At 39.5% G+C, this 21,409-nt stretch overlaps 1 protein-coding gene and 1 pseudogene across 1 annotated transcript in view; both read left to right on the forward strand.

The window, feature by feature from the left end:
- Acaca (acetyl-CoA carboxylase alpha) overlaps positions 1–21,409 on the forward strand; it is a 208,066-nt gene that overhangs the window by 41,513 nt on the left and 145,144 nt on the right. The window contains 9 exon segments of the mRNA NM_001292056.1: positions 4,030–4,200; positions 6,707–6,868; positions 7,174–7,337; positions 10,387–10,537; positions 12,027–12,130; positions 15,663–15,744; positions 16,171–16,316; positions 18,530–18,680; positions 20,097–20,231. Coding sequence (NP_001278985.1) covers positions 4,030–4,200; positions 6,707–6,868; positions 7,174–7,337; positions 10,387–10,537; positions 12,027–12,130; positions 15,663–15,744; positions 16,171–16,316; positions 18,530–18,680; positions 20,097–20,231 — 1,266 coding nt within the window.
- LOC103162070 lies at positions 10,612–11,989 on the forward strand (annotated as a pseudogene).

Genomic DNA, 21,409 nt, shown 5'->3' on the forward strand with positions numbered 1-21,409 from the left:
TTTTAATTTTTTTTAAGATTTTATTTTTACTTATTATGAATACAACATTCTGTTTCCATGTATATCTGCACACCAGAAGAGAGCACCAGACCTCATAACGGATGGTTGTGAGCCACCATGTGGTTGCTGGGAATTGAACTCAGCATCTCTGGAAGAGCAGTCAGTGCTCCTAACCTCTGAGCCATCTCTCCAGCCCCTGGAATGGAAGAAATTTAAGCAGTGATTCTAGATAATGGATAATAACAACATATTCTGATGTTCTAGGAAAATTGTCAAGAAACTTACCAAAGTCTAAAAATAGTTAATACTAAAACAAAAACCAAAAAAAAAAAAAACCCAAAACAACAACAACAAAACCAATGATATTTTAAGATAAGTAAGAAACAAGTTGGGATTTTTAACAAGTTCATGAAGAGCATGTGTAGTTTTCTGGGTTGATTAGCATCGAATCTTCTGCCAGGTATGGTGATACACTTAGAATTCTAGCTCTTGAGAGGCTGAGGTTGGAAGGTGGAGAATTCTAGCCTCCCGTGTGCTATATACTGAGACCTTGTCTAAAAGAAAATGTCTTCAGCTGATTTCATCTCAATTCATTATCTTCTTATAAAGTCCTCTAGGTATCTGTGAGCTTACATATTTAGTGCTTTTGGGTAAAGAAGGATTTCCTTGTCATGAAGTGTGTCTTGGAAATAGTTGTAGCTTAGGGATGTGAACATGCTCTTTTTCTGTTTTCTTTTCTCCCCTGGAAGAATGGCCCTCCTTTGATGTCATTAATGATTCATTTTCCATCATTCTGAGTTCTAAACAAATTGAACTATACTCTGTCTCAGAAGTTTATTTTCTATTTCTTATTTTTATTCACCTTCTATAAGATGAATGCCTCAAATACAGTGATTTAAATGAGGCGTAACTGCCTAATGATCTCTTTCATTCTAGTTCAGATATAGGCTTCTACCAGAGACATAGGTTTATTGTTCTACCCTTCCTTAAGATGGGGCTTGGCAAACAGCCTGCTGTTGGCTTGTGTAAATAAAATTTTAGTTTTTATGCTTTTTTTTTTTTTTTTTTTTTTGTTTTTCAAGACAGAGTTTCTCTGTGTAGCTTTGGAGCCTATCCTGGCACTCGCTCTGGAGACCAGGCTGGCCTCGAACTCACAGAGATTCTCCTGCCTCTGCCTCCTGAGTGCAGGAATTAAAGGCATGCTCCACTAATGACCGGCTTATGCTCAATTTTTTAATGCTCAATAATTTATATATTTGACTGTTTATTGCTGCAGTGAGAGAACTGAGTATCTGTGACAGAGACTATGGCCCACAAAACTGAAAATAATTACTATCTCATCCTTTACCAGAAAAGTTTACCAACCTTTACTCTTGTGTGGTGTCAGAATTTTGATAATAAAGCAAACTCCATGATTATGTTTCAGTTGTAGCAAGGGTGGAGTGGCACTTAGAGGTCAAGCAAATAATAACAGAGCACATAAGTCACACATGACAGTTCTCACGTTCCTCCACACACAATTTCTTCATAACCAAGTGTAAGAATTGTTAGGAGTTAGCTGGATGACCAGGGTGAAATTTGAGAAATTCTTCCTAAAAGATGAAGAAAAGTTGTTAGAGGCCTGGAGCAACTTGTGCCATAGTCTGTTCTTGCTTTCCATTTCCTGTTCGTTAGTTCAGGCTGAGAACACATGTTCTTTCTCTAAGGAAGACAGCCTGAAGTCACCACAGTCACTTAGCTCTGTAAGATAGGCATATCAGATCAAGGGTCTTTAGGTTACTGAAGAGTTCTATGTGAGCTACTTTCCTTTCTGTTCATGGGCTAGTGATCTAAAAGAGTTTTGTCTCTTTCCACTGTATACCTATTATGCAATGGTAGAATGGGAGCCAGAGAATTACTATTTGGAAAAGTGCACTATACACATCAATCATTGCCCCACAGAGGCTAATAAACTGTTTTGTGCAGCAGTTGTGCTGTCCCTGTTACATAGGGGAGTACTTCTTCAGTTAGACCTGGCTGCCCATGGTTCTGCTCCTAGGAAGTAAGATCATTTACCATTGTCCTGTAAGACATCTGAATTGACTCTTGTGAAGTTCTTCCTTATTTAGTTTCTGTAACATGGGTTTTGCAGGCTGTACTTCCTTTGGGGGAAATTTCATAGCCCGATTCCTACTAGTGCAGGATTAGCAGTACAAATATTACTTCACAAGTTAGTCACTATATTTTGAAGGCCAGGCTGTGGTCTGTAATGTAATTCTGAAATGTAATTCTCTCAAATACTTAGTAACCTAGGCTGTTTACTTATACTCATCTTCAAGTTGGAATAATTAGATGTAGTGATTTCTTTTAGATGTGAAAACTCTTACTGGGTTTTGTACATAGCTTACCTCTCTCTCCTTGACTATTTTGAAGCCTGCTGAAACTAAAGCAGCTTCTTAAAAGTCTATTGACACTGAGTTGCTTTGGTGTAAGAATCTAATTTCTTGACTTTGGACTATAAAAGCAGTTTGCCTTTTCATCTTTCTTAATCTTTTTTGTTTGTTTGAGACAAAGTCTCACTATGTACCTTTTACCTGGCCTGCAGCACACTAAGAAGAACCAGGCTGGTCTTGAATTCACAGGGATTCCCTTTGCTCTCTGAGTGTTTGGGATTATGGGAGTGCACTCCAATCTTATATTTTTGGTTGTGAATCTAGCCTTTAATGGCTGAGTTATCCCTCCAGCCTCTGCACTCGAATTTTAAACTTTGTCTCTCTCTGTCTTTGTTGGGAGCAGTTTTGTGTCTCTCAGGTTGGGCTCAAACTCTATATGTAGCTGAGGATAATTTTGAACCTCAAGCCCTCCTGCCTCCACCCCTTCAAGGTATTTGTCACCACACCTGGTTTATGTGGTACTAGAGATCAAACCCAGAGCCTTGTGCATGCCTGGCAAGCAACCTATCCACTAAGCCCCAGCCCCAGCCCTAGCCCTTACCTTTTTTCTTCAGAATTAGTTGATATGTAGCAAGCATTCTATTTTGTAGGAATGATGTACTAAGCGTGTCACTCTGTAACAAGGACCTCACCTCTCAACTTTCCAGTCAGCAGTATATTTCCTTGTTAACTTCTACCTTATTGCTAAACTAGCACCACATATTCTAATTTTAATATAGGAGCACTCCATCTGCACTTCCTAATGACCATTTTGGTTAGGATAACAAGGTAAGTTGCTATAATAAAAAGATCTAAAAACATTCAGTGACCCTAAGAAGATAAGTTTATCATCATAGTTTGATATAAATTTTACAGGGCTGATGTGAGAGTTATAATTCCACAAGACCATTTGAGATTCAAGTCCTTTATATTTTGATTTGTCTTTTTTTTTTTTTTTTGGTTTTTCCAGACAGGGTTTCTCTGTGTAGCTTTGGAGCCTATCCTGGCACTCGCTCTGGAGCCCAGGCTGGCCTCGAACTCACAGAGATTCGCCTGCCTCTGCCTCCCTAGTGCTGGGATTAAAGGCATGCGCCACCAACGCCAGGCCTTGATTTGTCATTCTTAACTGTATTCTTATCTGCATGGTTGAAATCTGATATATATGCTTATGCATCTCACTTACCAATGCTTGAATCCTGTTTGTGAAAACATGGTCTCTATAAGAGATTAGTCAATAGCTAAAGGAGAGATTAGAAAACCCAGCCTTTAGCTGGGTAGCAATTTTTCTAAGAAGATGAGCATATTGGGAATACTGGAAATTAGAAGACAATGAAGAATTTGCTGCCCTTATTGTTTTGCCTCTATGCCCTTTCTGTCTGATTGGAGGTTGCTCGTGATTGGATTTGAAAACACTTCCTTCTCCCACTTTTTTACTGACTTTGTCATCCATGTCCCATGGCATTGTATAATAATCTGAAGGGGTCTGATTGTTTTGAATGTGGCTCAGAGTCTTTGGTGGCTTGTACAAGCACTGGGTATGTAGACAGCTGTATGTAGTTACGGTGATGCAAAGACTGGACAAAATGAAAGACTTACAGTTTCTTATCTTCCTTTTAAGTGTGCAGTGAAACTTGCCAAAATGGTTGGTTATGTGAGTGCTGGGACTGTGGAATACTTATACAGCCAGGATGGAAGCTTCTACTTTTTGGAACTGAACCCTCGGCTACAAGTTGAACATCCTTGTACAGAGATGGTAGCTGACGTCAATCTTCCTGCAGCACAACTCCAGGTGAGTCACTCTGACTTGGGTGGGCTCAAGTTAGAGCTTAGAGAATTTAGAAATCTCAAGAGATGCCTAAAAGACTGATGAGAAAAAAAGCACAAATAAGCCAAAGCCTTTTCTGTAATGAGAAGTTTTTTTTTTTTTTTTTTTTTTTTTTCCTCTTTGGCTTTTTGAAGGGCCTACTGCCCAATTCCCAAATAAATCACACATAGAGTCTTATAAATGCCTGGCCTTAGCTTGGCTTGTTGCTAGCCAGCTTTTCTTAACTTTAATTAATTAACCCGTCTACCTTTTCTCTCTGGGCTTTTATCTTTCTTACTTCTCTATATCTTACTTTCCTTCTTACTCAGTGGCTGGCTGAGTGACTGCCCCCATTATGTCCTTCTTTCCTTGTTTTCTCCTTCTTTTTAAACTCTCTGCCTGCCAGCCTCACCTATCCTTGCTTCTTCCTCACTATTGGCCATTCAGCTCTTTATTAGGACCACCAGGTGTTTTAGACGGGCACAGTAACACAGCTTCGAAGAGTTAAACAAATGCAACAGAAACAAAAGTCACACACCTTAAAAGTAATATTCCCCAACTCTCACTTATCTTCATTTCTCATAATATGGGTCATGTGGGTGTGGGCTAGTTTTCTGATTCGTTCAAACAAAAAACACTCCTGTAACTTCTCTCTAGGCACAGCTTATTAACTGTTTTCAGAAGAAAGATTGACTCTAAAGCCTTTCTTTAGAGCTTTGGCGCTAGAGAGATGGAGCGGTGATTAAGAGTACTGGCTGATTTTCCAGAAGATCCAGATTTGATTCCCAATACCCAGTTGGTGGTACACAACAATCTGTAATTCCTGTTTCAGGGGATCTGATGCCCTCTTCTGGCTTTTGCAGTCACTGCATGTATGCACAGACATAGGCAAAACATCCATACACATATATTTAAAAAAATTAATATTTTTAAAAACAATCTAGCCAGGTGGTGGTGGTGCATGCCTTTAATCCCAGCACTTGGGAGGCAGAGGTAAGGTCTACAGAGTGAGTTTCAGGACAGGCTCCAAAGTTACACAGAGAAACCCTGTCTTGAAACAAACAAAACAAACAAAAAAAAAAAAAAAAAAAAAAAAGCTGCTTTGTTTATTATTTAATTATAGTAAACTTCATAACTTTGTTATTAACCCCCATTTATGTTTCTAGTCTTATTTATTGGAGCAACTTTATATGAAGGTGGTGGTCAATATTTTACTAGAAAGACTGTGGTAGTACATATTTTTAAAAATAATGTATAAAGTGGTAGCTATTAATTCTGTGGTCTTACTTCAGCCTGGGAAACAAATACTATTGTGAATATTTGAAGCAAATGATAAGATTAAATATTATTTTTAACCTGCTTCATTTCTAGTCTGTGCTGATTCATTCCTCTTATGCAACTTGGTGGTCTCTGCTCTCTGGAGGGACTGTATTGATGCAGAACTTAGTATGGACACCAATCAGCATCTTATCTCAAGCATTCTTCTTACCCCAGCCTCCTGAATAGTTTAGACTATGAGTACATGACAAAATGCTTACTTAATAATCTTGTATGACTTATTTTTGGCTCATATTGAGAACATTTTGCAAGTTCCCCTTAAAAATTCAAGGTTTTTTTTTTTTGGTTTCTTTACATTTTTTTTTAACATTTATTTATGTATTTGGATGTGCATGGGCCACAGTGTGTGTTTGGAATCTGGAGGACAACTGTTGGAAGTTGGTTCTCTCCTTACATCATGGGTTCTGAGATTAAATTTAGTGATTTGACTTGCTGGGCCATCTCATTGGCCCTTATAGTGTATATTAACTTTATAAAATAACAGGTTTTCTGGGTATACGGGCACATGCCTTTAATCCTAGCACTCAAGAGGCAGAGGCAGGCAGATCTCTGTGAGGTTGAGGATCTCTGTGAGTCTGAGGTCAGCCTGGTCTACATAGCTTGTTCAGGGCACCGTTGTAAGATACTGTTTCAAAACAAACAAAGGTTTCATTATTACATTTTCATACTACATGTTTGTCGTGTACTTTGGTCATATCCTTCCCCAGTTATTTTTTCTTATCCTCCCTTTGTAGGAACAGCCACTGGCCCTTCCTAAGTAAAGATCTAAAGGTCCCTTTACTTTTTTCAGTAATTTGCATGCACAAAGAGACAATTGTAATATTATGGCTTTTAGCTAGCTGGACTTTTTGACTGACTTTTATCTTGGACAATTTTATTCTCATCCATCCATGGAGAAATGACAGCATAAGAAAATCTCTGTCACATTAGGAATTTGGGTGTATTGTAGGAAAGGGGAATGGTCCTAGCAAATAACCCTTAACACTGTATTCTGTTTTGTGTAGTTTAGATGACTGTAGAATACAGATTACAAAAGTGGAATGATTTTAGTAGTAACTTCAAAAAAATGCAAAGACTCTTAGGTATTTTGATTGTTTCCATCTGTTAAGAAAAGAGGTCTGTGGAAAATTACATGTGTTTTATTACCTTTCAGATTGCCATGGGGATCCCTCTATTTAGGATCAAAGATATTCGTATAATGTATGGGGTATCTCCTTGGGGTGATGCTCCCATTGATTTTGAAAATTCTGCGCATGTTCCTTGCCCAAGGGGCCATGTAATTGCTGCCAGGATCACCAGTGAAAATCCAGATGAGGTAACCCTTCACTTAAAAAGCTTATTAATATTGAGACAAGTGTCAGAGGACTTGCTTTTGAAAAGTCTTGGAACTTCATTTTGAGAGGGAAATTTATAAAAAGATTCTGAGAGTTGATATATGATGGTTGTTTAATTTCACTTTAGTCACTCAGGAAGCATCTATGGGACTATAGCACTGGGCTTGGCTTGCGTGGTTTTTTTGGGTCAGTTGTGCTTGATGATCCTAGAGCCTTGAACACTGAATATCAATGTTCTCTTCCTTGAAAGTTCAATGCAGTATCTCATGTTCTTATTCTCTAACAGGGGTTTAAGCCCAGCTCAGGAACAGTTCAGGAACTTAATTTCCGCAGCAATAAGAACGTTTGGGGTTATTTTAGTGTTGCTGCTGCTGGAGGACTTCATGAGTTTGCTGACTCTCAATTCGGTCACTGCTTTTCCTGGGGAGAAAACAGAGAAGAAGCAATTTCGTGAGTATAATAGCATTTGATTGCATTTGGCTTAATAAAATTGGGCTAGTCCTTGGTGAAGGTATGATCCTCCTTTATCTGCTGTGAAAATGCTGCTGTGGACATCTTACTTAGTTTGCACTTGAGTTCATGCTTATTGTGTGTATTTGCAAGTTTTTTTTTTTTTTTTTTTTTTTTAAACACATGAAGTCATTTGCTTTGTTTTTGTTTTTACAGTAATGGTAGTATTACTGGGGAGAGGTAGATTCTTGACCATGAATTAGGTATCAGAAAATTTATAAATAAAGGTCTGTATCTGTTATCAGAGAAAAGTGCTTCTTAGGTACTGTGATTTTACCCAGAGCCTCATAATATAGCTGTGAACAACTCATAGTCATTAAATTTTCTAATTTGACAGATAAAATGTATGTATTAATGTATGCATGTATGTATATATTGGCATACCACATGCTACTTTGCTGTATGCATGCCATATGGAATCAAACTCTTTGGCATTTGCTTCACTTCACATTCTTACCATTGTTTATTTCTGGTGATAATTCTAGCATTTTCAGATATGCAGTATTGTTAGCCACAATCACCATGATGTCTTGACATTTAAAATATTAAAATCTTGATTGTTTTTTATGAAAAGAATAAAATAATTACCAAAATTGCATGTAAGAGACCTCATTGTATTATAAAGCATGCAACAGTTTACACAAATATAAGTGGTGTATTAAATATTAATATTTTGTTAATCATAAATATCAAATTATCAGCAGTTTTACTTGCCTCAAAAATAGGGACTTTAGGAAGTAATTTGATTAATATATGTTTTAAAATGTCTGTCCCAGATTAAAAATTTAGTTAATCTGTCTCCCCTTCCTGCCTTCCCTGTCCCTCCCCCTCTCCCTTGCCACCTCCTTTCTCTCTCCCAGCCTCCCTCCCTTTTTTCCTGCTTTTCTTTGTGGTACTAGAGACTGAACCCAGGCCCTTATGGATGCTCTGCCTCTGAGCTACTTCTAAACTTCTCTTTCTGTTTTTTATTTAAGCTTTAAGGATGTGTTGCCTATGCCACAGATTTAATAGTATTCTCTTCACCTTTGAACTGTTCACAGAGTAGGTATTCCCTTAGTATTTGTTAATAGTCTTAGGAGGTCTGTTGTTGTTGCTGTTAGTTTTTGTTTTTTTTTTTTTAAACTTTAGGTGTATGAGTGTTTTCCCTGCATGCATGTATGTGTACCACATTCGTGGTGTTGTCTACAGAGGTCAGAAGAGGGGTCGGTTTCCCTGGAAATGTGTTACAGATTATTGTGAGTCACCATGTAGGTGCTAACAAATGAACCCTTGTCCTCTATAAGAGGACCCAGTGCTCTTAACTGCTGGGACATCTCTCCGGTCCAATTCTTAAGTTTTTAAAAAATGTTTCAAATTGAGGAAGTCTTACTGTTTCTCTCTTTTGTACTTTGCATTCTTTACATGTATTCAAGACTATATGTGAAAAATTTCAAAATTATAGCAGTGCTACTAGAAAAAAATGTATAAAGTTGCCTTATACTGCATTTGTAAGCTGATGGGGGTGTGTGTGCATGTGTCAGAGAGAGAGAGAGAGAGAGAGAGAGAGAGAGAGAGAGAGAGAGAGGGGGAGGGAGGGAGAGGAGGGAGCCGAGAGAAAGGTAGGGGAGGGCAGCCTGAAGGAGTAGTTCTAGGGTGTGGGTTTTGGGAATTGAACTATAGTAATCACACTTGGTGGCAGGTTAAGCCAGCTTGCCAGCCTGTAGTCAAAGATTTGTGTGACTGCTGCTGCTTTTAACTGGGATATGAGTTGAGTATTTTAGACAGTCCCCCTTTATCTTCCTTGTCTCAATTAGACTGGGGTCTATTGGCATTTTCATTTCTCTCTTGATTAAACAGACCACTGTTTTTATTCTGCAGGATATGTTCAATGACTTGATCAGAAGTCTTGACTTCTTACTTCTTATCTGCTCTGTGTATTTCTCTGCAGAAGAAAGCAAACTAGGTTACCTTTTAGCATATTGCAATATGTTTGCTTCCTGATACTGTGTTAAAAGTTCTCTTATCAACTCAGAGCTTTTTTTGTTGCATTCTTTGTTACAGCTAATCTGTATTCTTCACTTGGCCTTTAGATATCTCTGTAGTAGTCGTAGCCCACACATGCAGTCATTTCTCATAATGTAAATACCATGAGAACAGAAACATGTCTATGTTGTTACCACTATATCCCCTGAACTATAAGCATATAATTCATATATTCCATAGGAAATGTTTGCTGAATGGTAGATTTGCCTCTGTCATTGTCTTCAAACCCTCTCAGTCACACTGTTTTCTGAACACAGTACTTATTTTATTCTTGCTCCTGTTTGTTTTGTTCTTTCTTCTCTCCAGTCATTCATAAATTCACTGTACTCAACAGATACCATCATGCTGGGCCTGACAGTACAGCAAAGACTAAATAGAGTCTGTGTCCTCATGGTACTATATAATCCAGAGGAAGAGAGACAAGCAATAAAAATATAGAATAGTGAGCAAGTATGATGACATTGGGATTATAGAAGGGCATTACAGAAGTATGCAGCTGCCAGCCAACTCCAGTCTGTTGCTTTCTTTGGGGGAGTGGGTAGGGAAACCTTGTCAAAATTTACTAAGCTATAGCCTTTAAGTATGTTTTGTTGCATGGAAATGATACATGAAATAAGCATGGTATATAAATTAAGATTTAAGGAATTGGAAAGTTAGTGTTCTAGTTCTAACTAGTCAGCAATAAATGACTAAAACAATAAAAATTGAAAAGTGAAAGCTGAGAATGGTTCCGTCTGTATTATTTATGGTGAAATGTTTTTGATTTGCTGATGCTTTTTGGTAATATCAGTCAAAACTCTTATATACTGACTTCTTGGAAGCGCTCCTATCTGGAGTACATGAAAATGAGCAGGCTTACAGCGATGCCCTCAACTGTTCTTGCAACTGCCTGTCCTCCTGCTAAGCCTCCAAAAGAATGAAACAAAATATTTGTGGCTGTTACAAATTTTTTCTGTTCTTCCCCTAGAAATATGGTGGTGGCTTTGAAGGAGCTGTCTATTCGGGGTGATTTTCGAACTACAGTTGAATACCTGATCAAACTGCTGGAGACCGAAAGCTTTCAGTTGAATAGAATTGACACCGGCTGGCTGGACAGACTGATTGCAGAAAAAGTACAGGTGTGTGTTCTCCTCTTGCACACATAGCCTTTGGGATTGATTATCTGTTTGTGAACTAGTCTTTGATTTGCTCAATGAAAATTTCACAGAGTAGAAGGAAAATTATTTTTTAAAATCTGTTTTCAAATTCTAAAGGTGAATGTAGGGACTTTTTTGTTTGTTGTTTCTTTTAAAAATAATTTGTAAACTTTATCGTTAAAAACTTGGGATTATACTCTCCTTGTAGGGGTGGCCCAAGTGCACAGTCAAAGCTTTAGTGGTGCAAATCAGGGCTGGACAAGCTTTCAGATAGTTTCTCCTGCTCTTTGGCAGAGAATTACTTGAAAGGAGTGCTGCTGAAACTGTGACTAAAGGTGGCATTATGCTTCCAGAAAAGTCTCAAGAAGTATTGCAAGCAACAGTAGTGGCTGTGGTATCAGGCCCAAAAAGAAAGGGTGGAGAGATTCAGCTGGTCTGTGTGAAAGTTCTCCCAGAATACGGAGGCATCAAAGTAATTCTAGATGACAAATATTATTTCTTATTTAGAGATGGTAACATTCTTGGAAAGTATGTGGACTGGTCACTGTTGAAATGGTGTCACATGAAGCTGCCCATTCAACTGACATTCTGAACTATATTCCGCATGTAAATAATTTCCGTGCCTTTTTATAATAAACTGATGATGCCTAAACTAAAAACAAAAAACTTGCAGTTAAAAGTTACCACTGGAGAGATGACTCAACCATTAAAGGCTAGGCTTACAACCAAAAATATAAAAAAATCACCACAGATGACAATTAACCAAACCCCAAGTCTATACATCTCAATGAACTTCAATATAGTTAGGATAGCCTTTCTAAAGTTGTGAGATTTCACATTGGGTTTTATTCTTTGACTACTAATATTGTTTATTGCATTTGTTCACTACCAAGAAAGAAGGAAAGAAAAATCAATGACAGAGTTAGAATTAGAACAACAATTGGCTTTATGTCTTCTTGAATGACTTGTGTCTGTCAGCTGTATTAGTCCTTACTTAATGTTCCTTAAGGTTTCATGGAGGCCGAAAATATGACTTGGCTGCTTTTCCTGAGAACCTAGTTCAGATCTTGGTATCCATTTGGTGGCTCATAGCCAACCACCTATAATTCCAGTTCCAGGGCACCTGATGCTCCCCTCTGACCTCAGGAGGCACCAGGCACATTCAGGGTGCACTTACATATATGCAGGCAAACAACATGCATGAAATAAAAATAAATTTAAAAAAAGGAAGTTCTCTTGTAGTCTTAGCTGGCTTCATCTTCACTGTGTAGTCAAGGATGATCTTTTTATTCCTGATTCTCCTTGCCTCTACCTCCCAGGTCCTGGGATTACAGGTGTATGCCACCATTCTTGGCTCAAAAATCAGTATGGAAATAAGGATGTTTCTTCATAACAAATTTGATTTTGATTTTATTTGAATTGCTTTGGTGTCATATAACCATGCTTTTGATCTGTCCTCTGTTCTTTTTAGGCAGAACGTCCTGACACCATGTTGGGAGTTGTGTGTGGAGCTCTCCATGTGGCAGATGTGAGCCTGAGGAATAGCGTCTCTAACTTCCTTCACTCCTTGGAAAGGTAGGCTTTGTTCTTGTATCTGTGCCAGCCAACCAATGGTTGAGAGAACAGAACTACAGCTCAAAGGCCCATTTGTTTTTCCGCAACTTCCTGGCACCATATGAGTGCTAGCTGTTATTCATGAACTAAGGAGAGGGTGAATGGCTGGAAATTAGTTTCTGCCACAGTAGAACAAGTCACTTTTTGGAAGTGTGTGTGTGTGTGTGTGTGTTATATGTGTTCATGTGGGTGTATACATGTGTACCTGCATGTGTAAACATGTGATTGGAGGCCAGAAGTTGACATTTGGAGTCTTTTTTGATTGTGCTTTATTTTTATGAGTTTTGTTTGGTTGGCTGGTTTTTGTTTTGTTTATTTGGTTTTCTGTTTTGGGTTTTGGTTTTTTGAGATAGGGTCTGTCTATGTAGCCCTGGCTGTACTTGAATTTGATGTATAGACTACACTGGCTGTAAACTCACAGAGATCCACCTTTCTCACTCCTGAGTGTTTGGATTAAAGGTGTGTACCACCAAGTCTGGCCTCACCTCATTTTTAGAGATAGAGTCTTTCACTAAACCAGGAGCTCATGAATTCACCTAGGTTTACTGGCCAATGAACTCTCAGGATATGCCTGTCTTTACCATCCCAGCCTCTCTCCCTATAATCACCATAGTGCTGGAATGACATGTGTCATTGTGCTCTGCTTTCCACAGACACTGGGAATCTCAACTCAAATCCTCATGCTTTTATGGCAGGAACATTACCCACTGAGCCATCTCCCCACCTCCAAGCTTAATTTAGTTTTTTAAACACTGAAATCCAGTTGCAGCAAACATGATTTCCTGAGAAAAGCTACTTAAACTGTGGGGGATAAAATCCAGCATTTCTCTCTAGCATCAAACCCTAAATATTTCCTGTATTACCTATAGCACATTTCAGGAATTAATAATTGAGGCTGATATTCAGGATGACCTCACAAGTCTTTGAAGTGGAGGGTCAAACATGTATGAAGCTGAACTAATTTTGCACGTTGATTCCAGAGACTAAGCTATGCCCAAGTCCCCAGGGGAATGGTCCAAAGGACTAATCACATCCAAGCACTTTAACTGCAGGCACTTTATTTCCTTCTTTGTTGTTAGACTTATATTGTCCCCTTTTAAAGTATCTGAAAGGAAGAAAAGAAGCAAATTTTTGAAAATTGAACTGAGGTTTCAAGCCCTGTGATAAATATCTCACTATGCTATTCTCATATACTAAAACCTTCAGCAGCTTGTATTTCCTTTCTGACTCAAATCTAAATCCCTCAGTGTGACTTTGAACTCCCTGAACACTTTGGCCCCCTTACCAGTCCATTCTTTCTCATTTCTATTCCTTAGCATGCATCTCTTACATAGTTAAATGGATTCCCTGTGAATGTAAAAATACATTAACAAATCCTTTAGTGTTCTTTTTGTTTGTTGTTTTTTGAGACACTCATTGTATGTATATTGCAGGTTGGCATTGAGTAGCTAACCTAAGTAGCCCGGGCTGGCTTCTGATTCACAGTTCACTTGCCTCAGTCTCCAGAGCCCTGGTATTATAGATGTATTAACATGTTGAGCCTACTGTTCTTTATAGAAAACAAAACAAAATTTATGTGTTTATAACTGGCATATATGTTTAGATGCCAAAGAGGCCAGAAGCTGGTGCTAGAGTTAAAATGCAGTTGTAAACTACTGTATGTGAGTTCTGGAAACTGAACTGGGGTCTTCTGGAAGAGCAGAAGAGCAGCAGCAAGCACTCACTCTTAACTGTTAAGCTATCTCTCCAGCCCCAACATTTTTTTTTTTTTTTTTTTTTTTTGAGACAGGGTTCCTCTTTAGCTTTGAATTGTCCTGGAACTCACTCTGTAGACCAGGGTGGCCTCAAACTCATAGAGATCTGCCTACCTCTACCTCCCAAGTGCTGGGATTAAAGGCATGAGCCACTATCTCCTGGCTCAGTCCCAACCTTCTATTTTTTAATTCATTTTAATAACTTTAATTTTGAAATAATCTTTGGGGGAGTACATAATGTTGTTCAGGCTGTTCTTAAACACACCATGGAGCTGCTCCTGGCCTTGAACTCATAATCCTCCTGTCTGTATGCTTGGATTACAGGCATGTGCCACAACACATGGCATCATTTGGTTTAAACTTTTTTTTTTTTTTTTTTGTCTCTTGAGACAGGGTCTCATTGTGTAGCCCTACTTGGCTTGGAACTCACTGTGGAGACCAGACTAGCCTTGAGTTCACAGAGCTCTGCCTTCTTCTGCCTCCACAGTGCTGGGACTAAAGGTGTATGCTACCATACTCTGCCTCATAACTTGCCTTTTATTAGTTGTGTAACCAGTACAGATAATGTTCACACTTTTCACCCGTACGTACTGGCTATCAGTAACTCAGCTGTCCTCTCTTTAGTACTCCCCTTTTCATCAGTTTTTCAGTCTGACTTCTTTTGTTTGTGACAGGAGTCATCCTACTTCATTCTTTTTTATTTTTCATTTTTCGAGACAGGGTTTCTCTGTGTGGCCCTGGTTGTCTCAGAACTCGCTCTGTAGTCCAGACTGTTTTCCACTATGCACCTTTTTGAAATATAGAACATCTATTATTGTTCTTTAAAATGAAATTGCCAGCCTTAGTGGTTCATTCACACCTATAATCTTAGCATTTAAGAAGCTGAAGCAAGCTGCGTGGTGGTGACACATGCCTTTTGAGAGGTAGAGTCAGGCAGGTCTCTGAGTAAAAGGTCAGTCTTGTTTAGGACAGCCAGGACTACACAGAAAAACTGTCTCAAAAAATAAAAACCAAATTGACAGAGGGGGGGAGATAGATAGATAGATAGATAGATAGATAGATAGATAGATAGATAGATAGATATGAAATAGGAGGCTGGGCTGTGGTGGTACACACCTTTGATCCCAGCACTTGGGAGGCACACAGATACATGGTTAGAGAAATAGCTGGAGTTGGATGGACTGGGCTCTCTGATGATGAAACTGCAGCACCCAGGAAGCTCACTGTGTTTGTTATATACAGTTGAACAGAGAGGTAGGTTATTGAATGCAGCTGAACCAGGAGGCAGGGTTATTATACACAGATAACCAAGGAAACAGGATTTATGATATGCAGCTGGATCAAGGAGCATACAAGCTTAGGTAATCTTGGTAGGCATAGTATCTTTAGAGAGCAGTCTTATTGCCATTTTCTCATGAGGCTGAGGCTTTGGGGGTCCTTGGCATGCCTGTGTCCATGTCAGCAGCAGTTCACTCAGAAAGTCACTTACTCGGGATTCTCCATTCCCCATAAATAATAAGTTTTATGTTTTGTATATCATACCACTATTAAATGTAAAAAATAAATTTCACTAATTTTTCATAATGTATATGATCAATCTTTTATAGACAATCATTTAGTTTTTTTTTTTTCTCTTATTACTACTTCAGGAAATGTCACAATCAATAATCTTTGAGATTTCTTTATAACCTATTAGAACTTTATAGAAGTAAGTGTGTCATATATTGTCATTCTTTCAGGGGTCAAGTCCTTCCTGCTCACACACTTCTGAACACAGTAGATGTTGAACTTATCTATGAAGGAATCAAATATGTACTTAAGGTATGCAATCCCAACCAAAGTCTACACCTTAGTTTCTATCTTCTCTTCTTAAAACTAGTTTTCTTAAGTTGAGAGACAGAGAAAGTTTGCTTTTGTTCACAGATTAGAATATTCCCGTCATTATTTCTGTCAGTTTTTAGGAATCAGTATTTGACAATTCTGTGAAAATCTAGTTATTTCTCACCTTGACATACTTCCAATAGATAATGAAGAGGCAGGGAATAGCTGGAACAGAGAAAAGCAGCTGAAGTTACCCCTGTTTGCTTGTAACAGGACTGTCACCAGCCAGACACACTGGTGTAAGCAACACTATTGTCATCATCTTGACAGACTTCTTAACCTGTATCATTGAAATGCTACAGTTGTATCTCAGGCTGTTCTTGGAAGGGATCACTGGCTTGTCTTTCTGGTTTTCATTTACTGTAGGTGACTCGACAGTCTCCCAACTCTTATGTGGTGATCATGAACGGCTCCTGTGTGGAAGTCGATGTGCATCGGCTGAGTGATGGTGGATTGCTCTTATCCTATGATGGCAGCAGTTACACCACTTACATGAAGGAGGAAGTGGACAGGTGAGTGACTGAGGTCTAGTTGCTTGCCATTGTATTAACTTCTCCTCTTATATTCTTATAGCTCTTGGGATTTTTTCCAGGAGTGCAAAAGTATTTATAATTGTATGCATGTCTATAATGTAAACATGTCTGTAATTATAAACATGTCTCAGATTGGGTGTTGTGTTCTGTGTCTATTGTTTCAGCTACTCAAAAGGCAGAGTCCTTTCCTCCTTGAGGGAAGGAGTTTAAGGCCAGCATATGTAATTTAGTGAGATCTTGTTTCTTAAGGAGAGAAAACATGTTTCCCTACCACGCCAATGTGATGGACAGTGAAAAGTAATTTATCCTTGAAATAAAATATAATAGTTGATCATTTCTTGTATATTTATTAGAATTTATATAATATAAAATTACTTAAAGGTACACACTATTTTTCCTTTGAATATATCCATAAATGAGTATCTGTTAACTGCTATTTGCACTTTTTTTTTTTAAGGTTTATTTATTATGTGTACAGTGTTCTGCCTGCAGACCAGAAGAGGGCACCAGATCTCATTATGGTAGTGAGCCACCATGTGGTTGCTGGGAATTGAACTCTGGACCTCTGGAAAAGCAGCCAGTGCTCTAAATCACTGAGCCATCTTTCAGCCCTTTCCTTTCTTTTTATTTATTTTATTTATTTTTTATTTGAATTACAAACAATGTGGTTGCTGGGAATTGAACTCTGGACCTCTGGAAAAGCAGCCAGTGCTCTAAAGCCAATGCTCTAAACCACTGAGCCATCTTTCAGCCCTTTCCTTTCTTTTTAATTTTTTTATTTATTTTTTATTTGACTTACAAACAAGATTGAATTACATGACAATCCCAGTTCCCTTCTCCCGCCCTTCCTTCCCTACTACCCTCCAATCTTTCCTTTATTTTTAAAATAAATATTTATTTTATGTAGTTTATATGTGCCTGAGTATATGTATGTGTACTGTGTGTGTGCAAGAGCCATCAGAGATCAGAAGGAGGAGTTGGGTCTCCTAGAACTGGAGTTGCAGGTAGTTGTGAGCCACCATGTGGATGCTGGGAATTTATCCCCAGTCCTTTGCAAGAACATGCAGTATTCTTATCTCTACCTCCTACCCCTACTCCTGCCCCAGTCTCATAGCTCAGGTCTTGCTGTGTAGAGAATGATTTTGAATTTATTTATGATCTTTTTGCTTCTACCTTCTGAGTGTTGAGGTTATCAATATACATCACCACACCTGATTGATGTGGTCCTTGGGGTTTAACCCAGAGCTTCATGCTTACTGGGCAAGCACTGTACCAACTGAGCTACATTCTCAACTCTCTGCATTTCTCTCTTTCTTTTTTTGATAGTGTACCACACCAGTTATATTAGTGTAAGAACTGAATGAATCAATCCACTTGAAATGCTTAAAATAGTACCTACAATATAGTTATCATTCCACAAATGTTAGTTATAACTGAGCTTGGTTTTTCATGCCTTTAACTCTAGCATTGAGGAAGCTGAAGAGGACTGAGGCCAGACTCGGGTACATAGTGATGTCCTTTCAGAGAAAGAAATAGAGAGGAAGGGGAGAGAGAGAAAAAGGAAGAACAGGGTATTCGTTATTATATTATCATAATCGTTGCTTTTTAGTTTATGTTGTATTCATATATATGAATATATTGTAATTTATTGAGTCTATCTTTTTGGGGGGCAGGGGGAGGATGGTTTCAAGAGAGGGTTTCTCTGTACCTATGGAGCCTGTCCGGAACTTGCTGAATGGACCAGGCTGGCCTCAGACTCACAGAGATCTGCCTGCCTCTGCCTCCCAAGTTTTGGCATTAAAGGTGTGCACCACTACCGTCTGTCATTCTAACTCTTAACAGAAGATTGTTACTAAAACTTAAATAAGGACCAGCAAAATAGCTAGACAGATAAAGGCACTTGTTGCCAATCCTGACACCTAAGTTTAATACCTGAGACCCACATGGTAGACAGAAAGAACCCACTTCTGTAAGTTGTCCTCTGACCTCCATAAATGCACATGCCCACACATGGTACAATTACATGTAAACTAAATAAATAAATATGTAATTTAAAAATTATAAACAGGTACAGCCAATGCCTTGCTTATATGTCTGCATTGTGTATATGATAACATTTTCTGTTTTTTTTCTCTCACTTTGTTTTATAACCCGAGTGCTTTATTGGCTTGCCTGTTCTACTTATCTCCTAGATACCGAATCACAATTGGCAATAAAACCTGTGTGTTTGAGAAGGAAAATGACCCATCTGTAATGCGCTCACCTTCTGCTGGGAAGTTAATCCAGTATATTGTGGAAGATGGAGGCCATGTGTTTGCTGGCCAGTGCTATGCTGAGATTGAGGTCAGGGTGGATCATGGGAGGGAACATAGGTTGGTGCGAATAGACTCGGATTGAAAGTAACAGAGAGGAAGAACATCAGTTAATTTAGTGTGGACTAAGATTTACAAACAAAACCCCCACCATTTTCCTTTGACAGATGAAGAAACTTGAGCTTTGAAAATATATTAGCAAGAGTACTTAGTGGCAGGTACTATGCTAACTGCAGGCTACACAGAGAGCATACTAGGGAGAGCTGGGCTTAAAGCAGATGAATAATGATGACTTCTAAGAATAAGAGGATCACCTAGTCCTAAGTGAGATAGGTGTGAGGTAACTAAATACATCCTAAAAGAAGAGATGCTTGCCTGGTCTTACTGTTGAAATGATAGATAGCCGGTGAAGATGGATAGGAGAGAGCGCTTTGACACCGAGGCACAGAAACAAGTCAGTGTGTTGTAGTAGAATTGATTGAGAAATGATTTGGGTTTAATGTGGAGTGGCAGGTAAAGATGCCATAGAAGCCATAGGAGCCGATGACTGTCCTGAAGCCCACAGGGAATCATTGAAGGATTTTAAGTGGAAAAATGGCATGAGATTTAGGCTCTAGAGTGATGGTTTGAGTGAACCTTATTGGAGGTAAATGCCATGAAGGGACAGACATTTCATAGTAGATTTTTAAAAACCAGTCTAGTGGGGTTGGAGAGATAGCTCAGTGATTAAAAGCTTTGGCTGCTGTTCCAGAGGACCCAGGTTCAATTACCAGCACCCATATGGCAGCTCACAACTGTTAGTAACTGCAGTTGCAGGGGATCTGTCTGACACCCTCACACAGACAAATGTCCACATAAAATAAATAAATAAAAAGGCCCCCCCCCCAAAAAAGTGCTCTAGTGTACTGTAGGCCTGAAATGAATGGCCTAGCATAGAGACGCTGCAAGCAAAGATGTTTGTTCTAGATTTAGAAGTTGTACTTACTGGGCTGGTGACCGGGAGGTAAAGGATAAAGGTATAGGAAATGCTGCGATGATGAAGACAGATTGTCCATCACTTCTAAATATAAGACAAGTAAATTCACAAACAATAGCAAAATGTTATTAAAGCTAGAAAATTGCCAGTGTGGTAATATAATCCCCATACTTAGTTGGGGGGGGGCAGGAGTTCAGAGTCATCCTCAGCTACATATCAAGCTTACAAAGCTACATAGACAGCTTTTGGCTCAACAGACCATGAAAACAGCAACCCACCCCCCCAAATCCAAAAGCAAAACAGGAGTGATCTACTATTAACCCTCAGATACAGTTCTAAGAAATTGACCAATTGCCTGCCTTAATACTTCACTGATAAGATTCCCATTTTTGGAGGGTGAAACTAAGTGTATTCCAACTTAGATGTTAAAGGGGAAAACTGACCTTTAAAGTATTATGTATTCATTTATAGGTAATGAAGATGGTGATGACTTTAACAGCCGTAGAGTCAGGCTGCATTCATTATGTCAAGCGACCTGGAGCAGCTCTTGACCCTGGCTGTGTGATAGCCAAAATGCAGCTGGACAACCCCAGTAAAGTCCAACAGGTAAGGAGGAAGGCACTAGGATATGGCGCCAAGAGCGGAAAACACAGGAATTTGGAGGTGCTTGATTTGACAGTTCCCTCTCCTCTCCCATTCTTTCCTTCCGTCCCTCCCTCCCTCCCTCCTCCCTCCCTCCTTCCCTCCTCCCTCCCCCTTTTTGCATTTGTGTGTGTGTGTGTGTGTGTGTGTGTGTGTGTGTGTGTGTGTGTGTGTGTGTGTGTGTGTGTGTGTGTGCACACGCTACCCAAATGCATGTGTATCAGAGGACGGCATTAGCCACCTTCTTCTTCCCTGGAGATGGGATTTCTCACTGAACCTGAGCTAGGCTGGCAGCCAGCATGTCCCAGCAGTCCTGCTTTTGTCCCCCAACAATTCTGGGTGTGGCCAAACCCACCTCTTTTGTGTGGATCCTGAGATCTAATGCTTATGCATCAAGTGTTCTTACCCACTGAGCCATCTCTCCAGCCCCTGTTCTTTTCATCTTGAACTCCTTTCTTTTTTCTTTTCTTTTTCTTTTTTAAAAGATTTATTTATCATGTATACAACATTCTTTCTGCATGTGTCCCTGCACGCCTGAAGAGGGCACCGGATCTCATTTAGATGGTTGTGAGCCACCATGTAGTTGTTGGGAATTGAACTCAGGACGTCTGGAAGAGCAGTCTGTTCTCTTAACCTCTGAGCCATCTCTCCAGCCCTTGAACTCCTTTCTTCCTGCTTCTGTCTCCAAGTTTTGGGGATTACAAGTATATGCCACCATAGTTAACTTCTTGTCTCTCTCTCTCTCTCTCTCTCTCTCTCTCTCTCTCTCTCTCTCTCTCTCTCTCCCTCTCTCTCTCTCCCTCTCCCTCTCCTTCTCCTCTCTCTCTCTCTCTCTCTCCCTCTCCCCCTCCCTCTCCTCCTCCCTCTCCTCCCTCTCCCCTCTCGCCTCTTCTCTCCCTCTCTCCTCTCCCTCTCTCTCCTCTCCTCTCTCCTCTCTCTCTCCTCTCTCCCTCTCTCCTCTCTCCTCTCGCCTCTCTCTCTCCCCTCTCTCTCTCCCTCTCTCCCTCTCTCCCTCTCTCCTCTCTCCTCTCTCTCCTCTCTCTCTCTCCCTCTCTCCCTCTCCCTCCGCTCTCTCCCCTCTCCTCTCTCTTTCCCTCCCTCTCTCTCCCTCTCGCTCTCACGTCCGCCTCTCCTCTCCTCTC

Source organism: Cricetulus griseus, chromosome 7 (genome assembly GCF_003668045.3).
Source record: "Cricetulus griseus strain 17A/GY chromosome 7, alternate assembly CriGri-PICRH-1.0, whole genome shotgun sequence".
Lineage (NCBI taxonomy): Eukaryota > Metazoa > Chordata > Mammalia > Rodentia > Cricetidae > Cricetulus > Cricetulus griseus.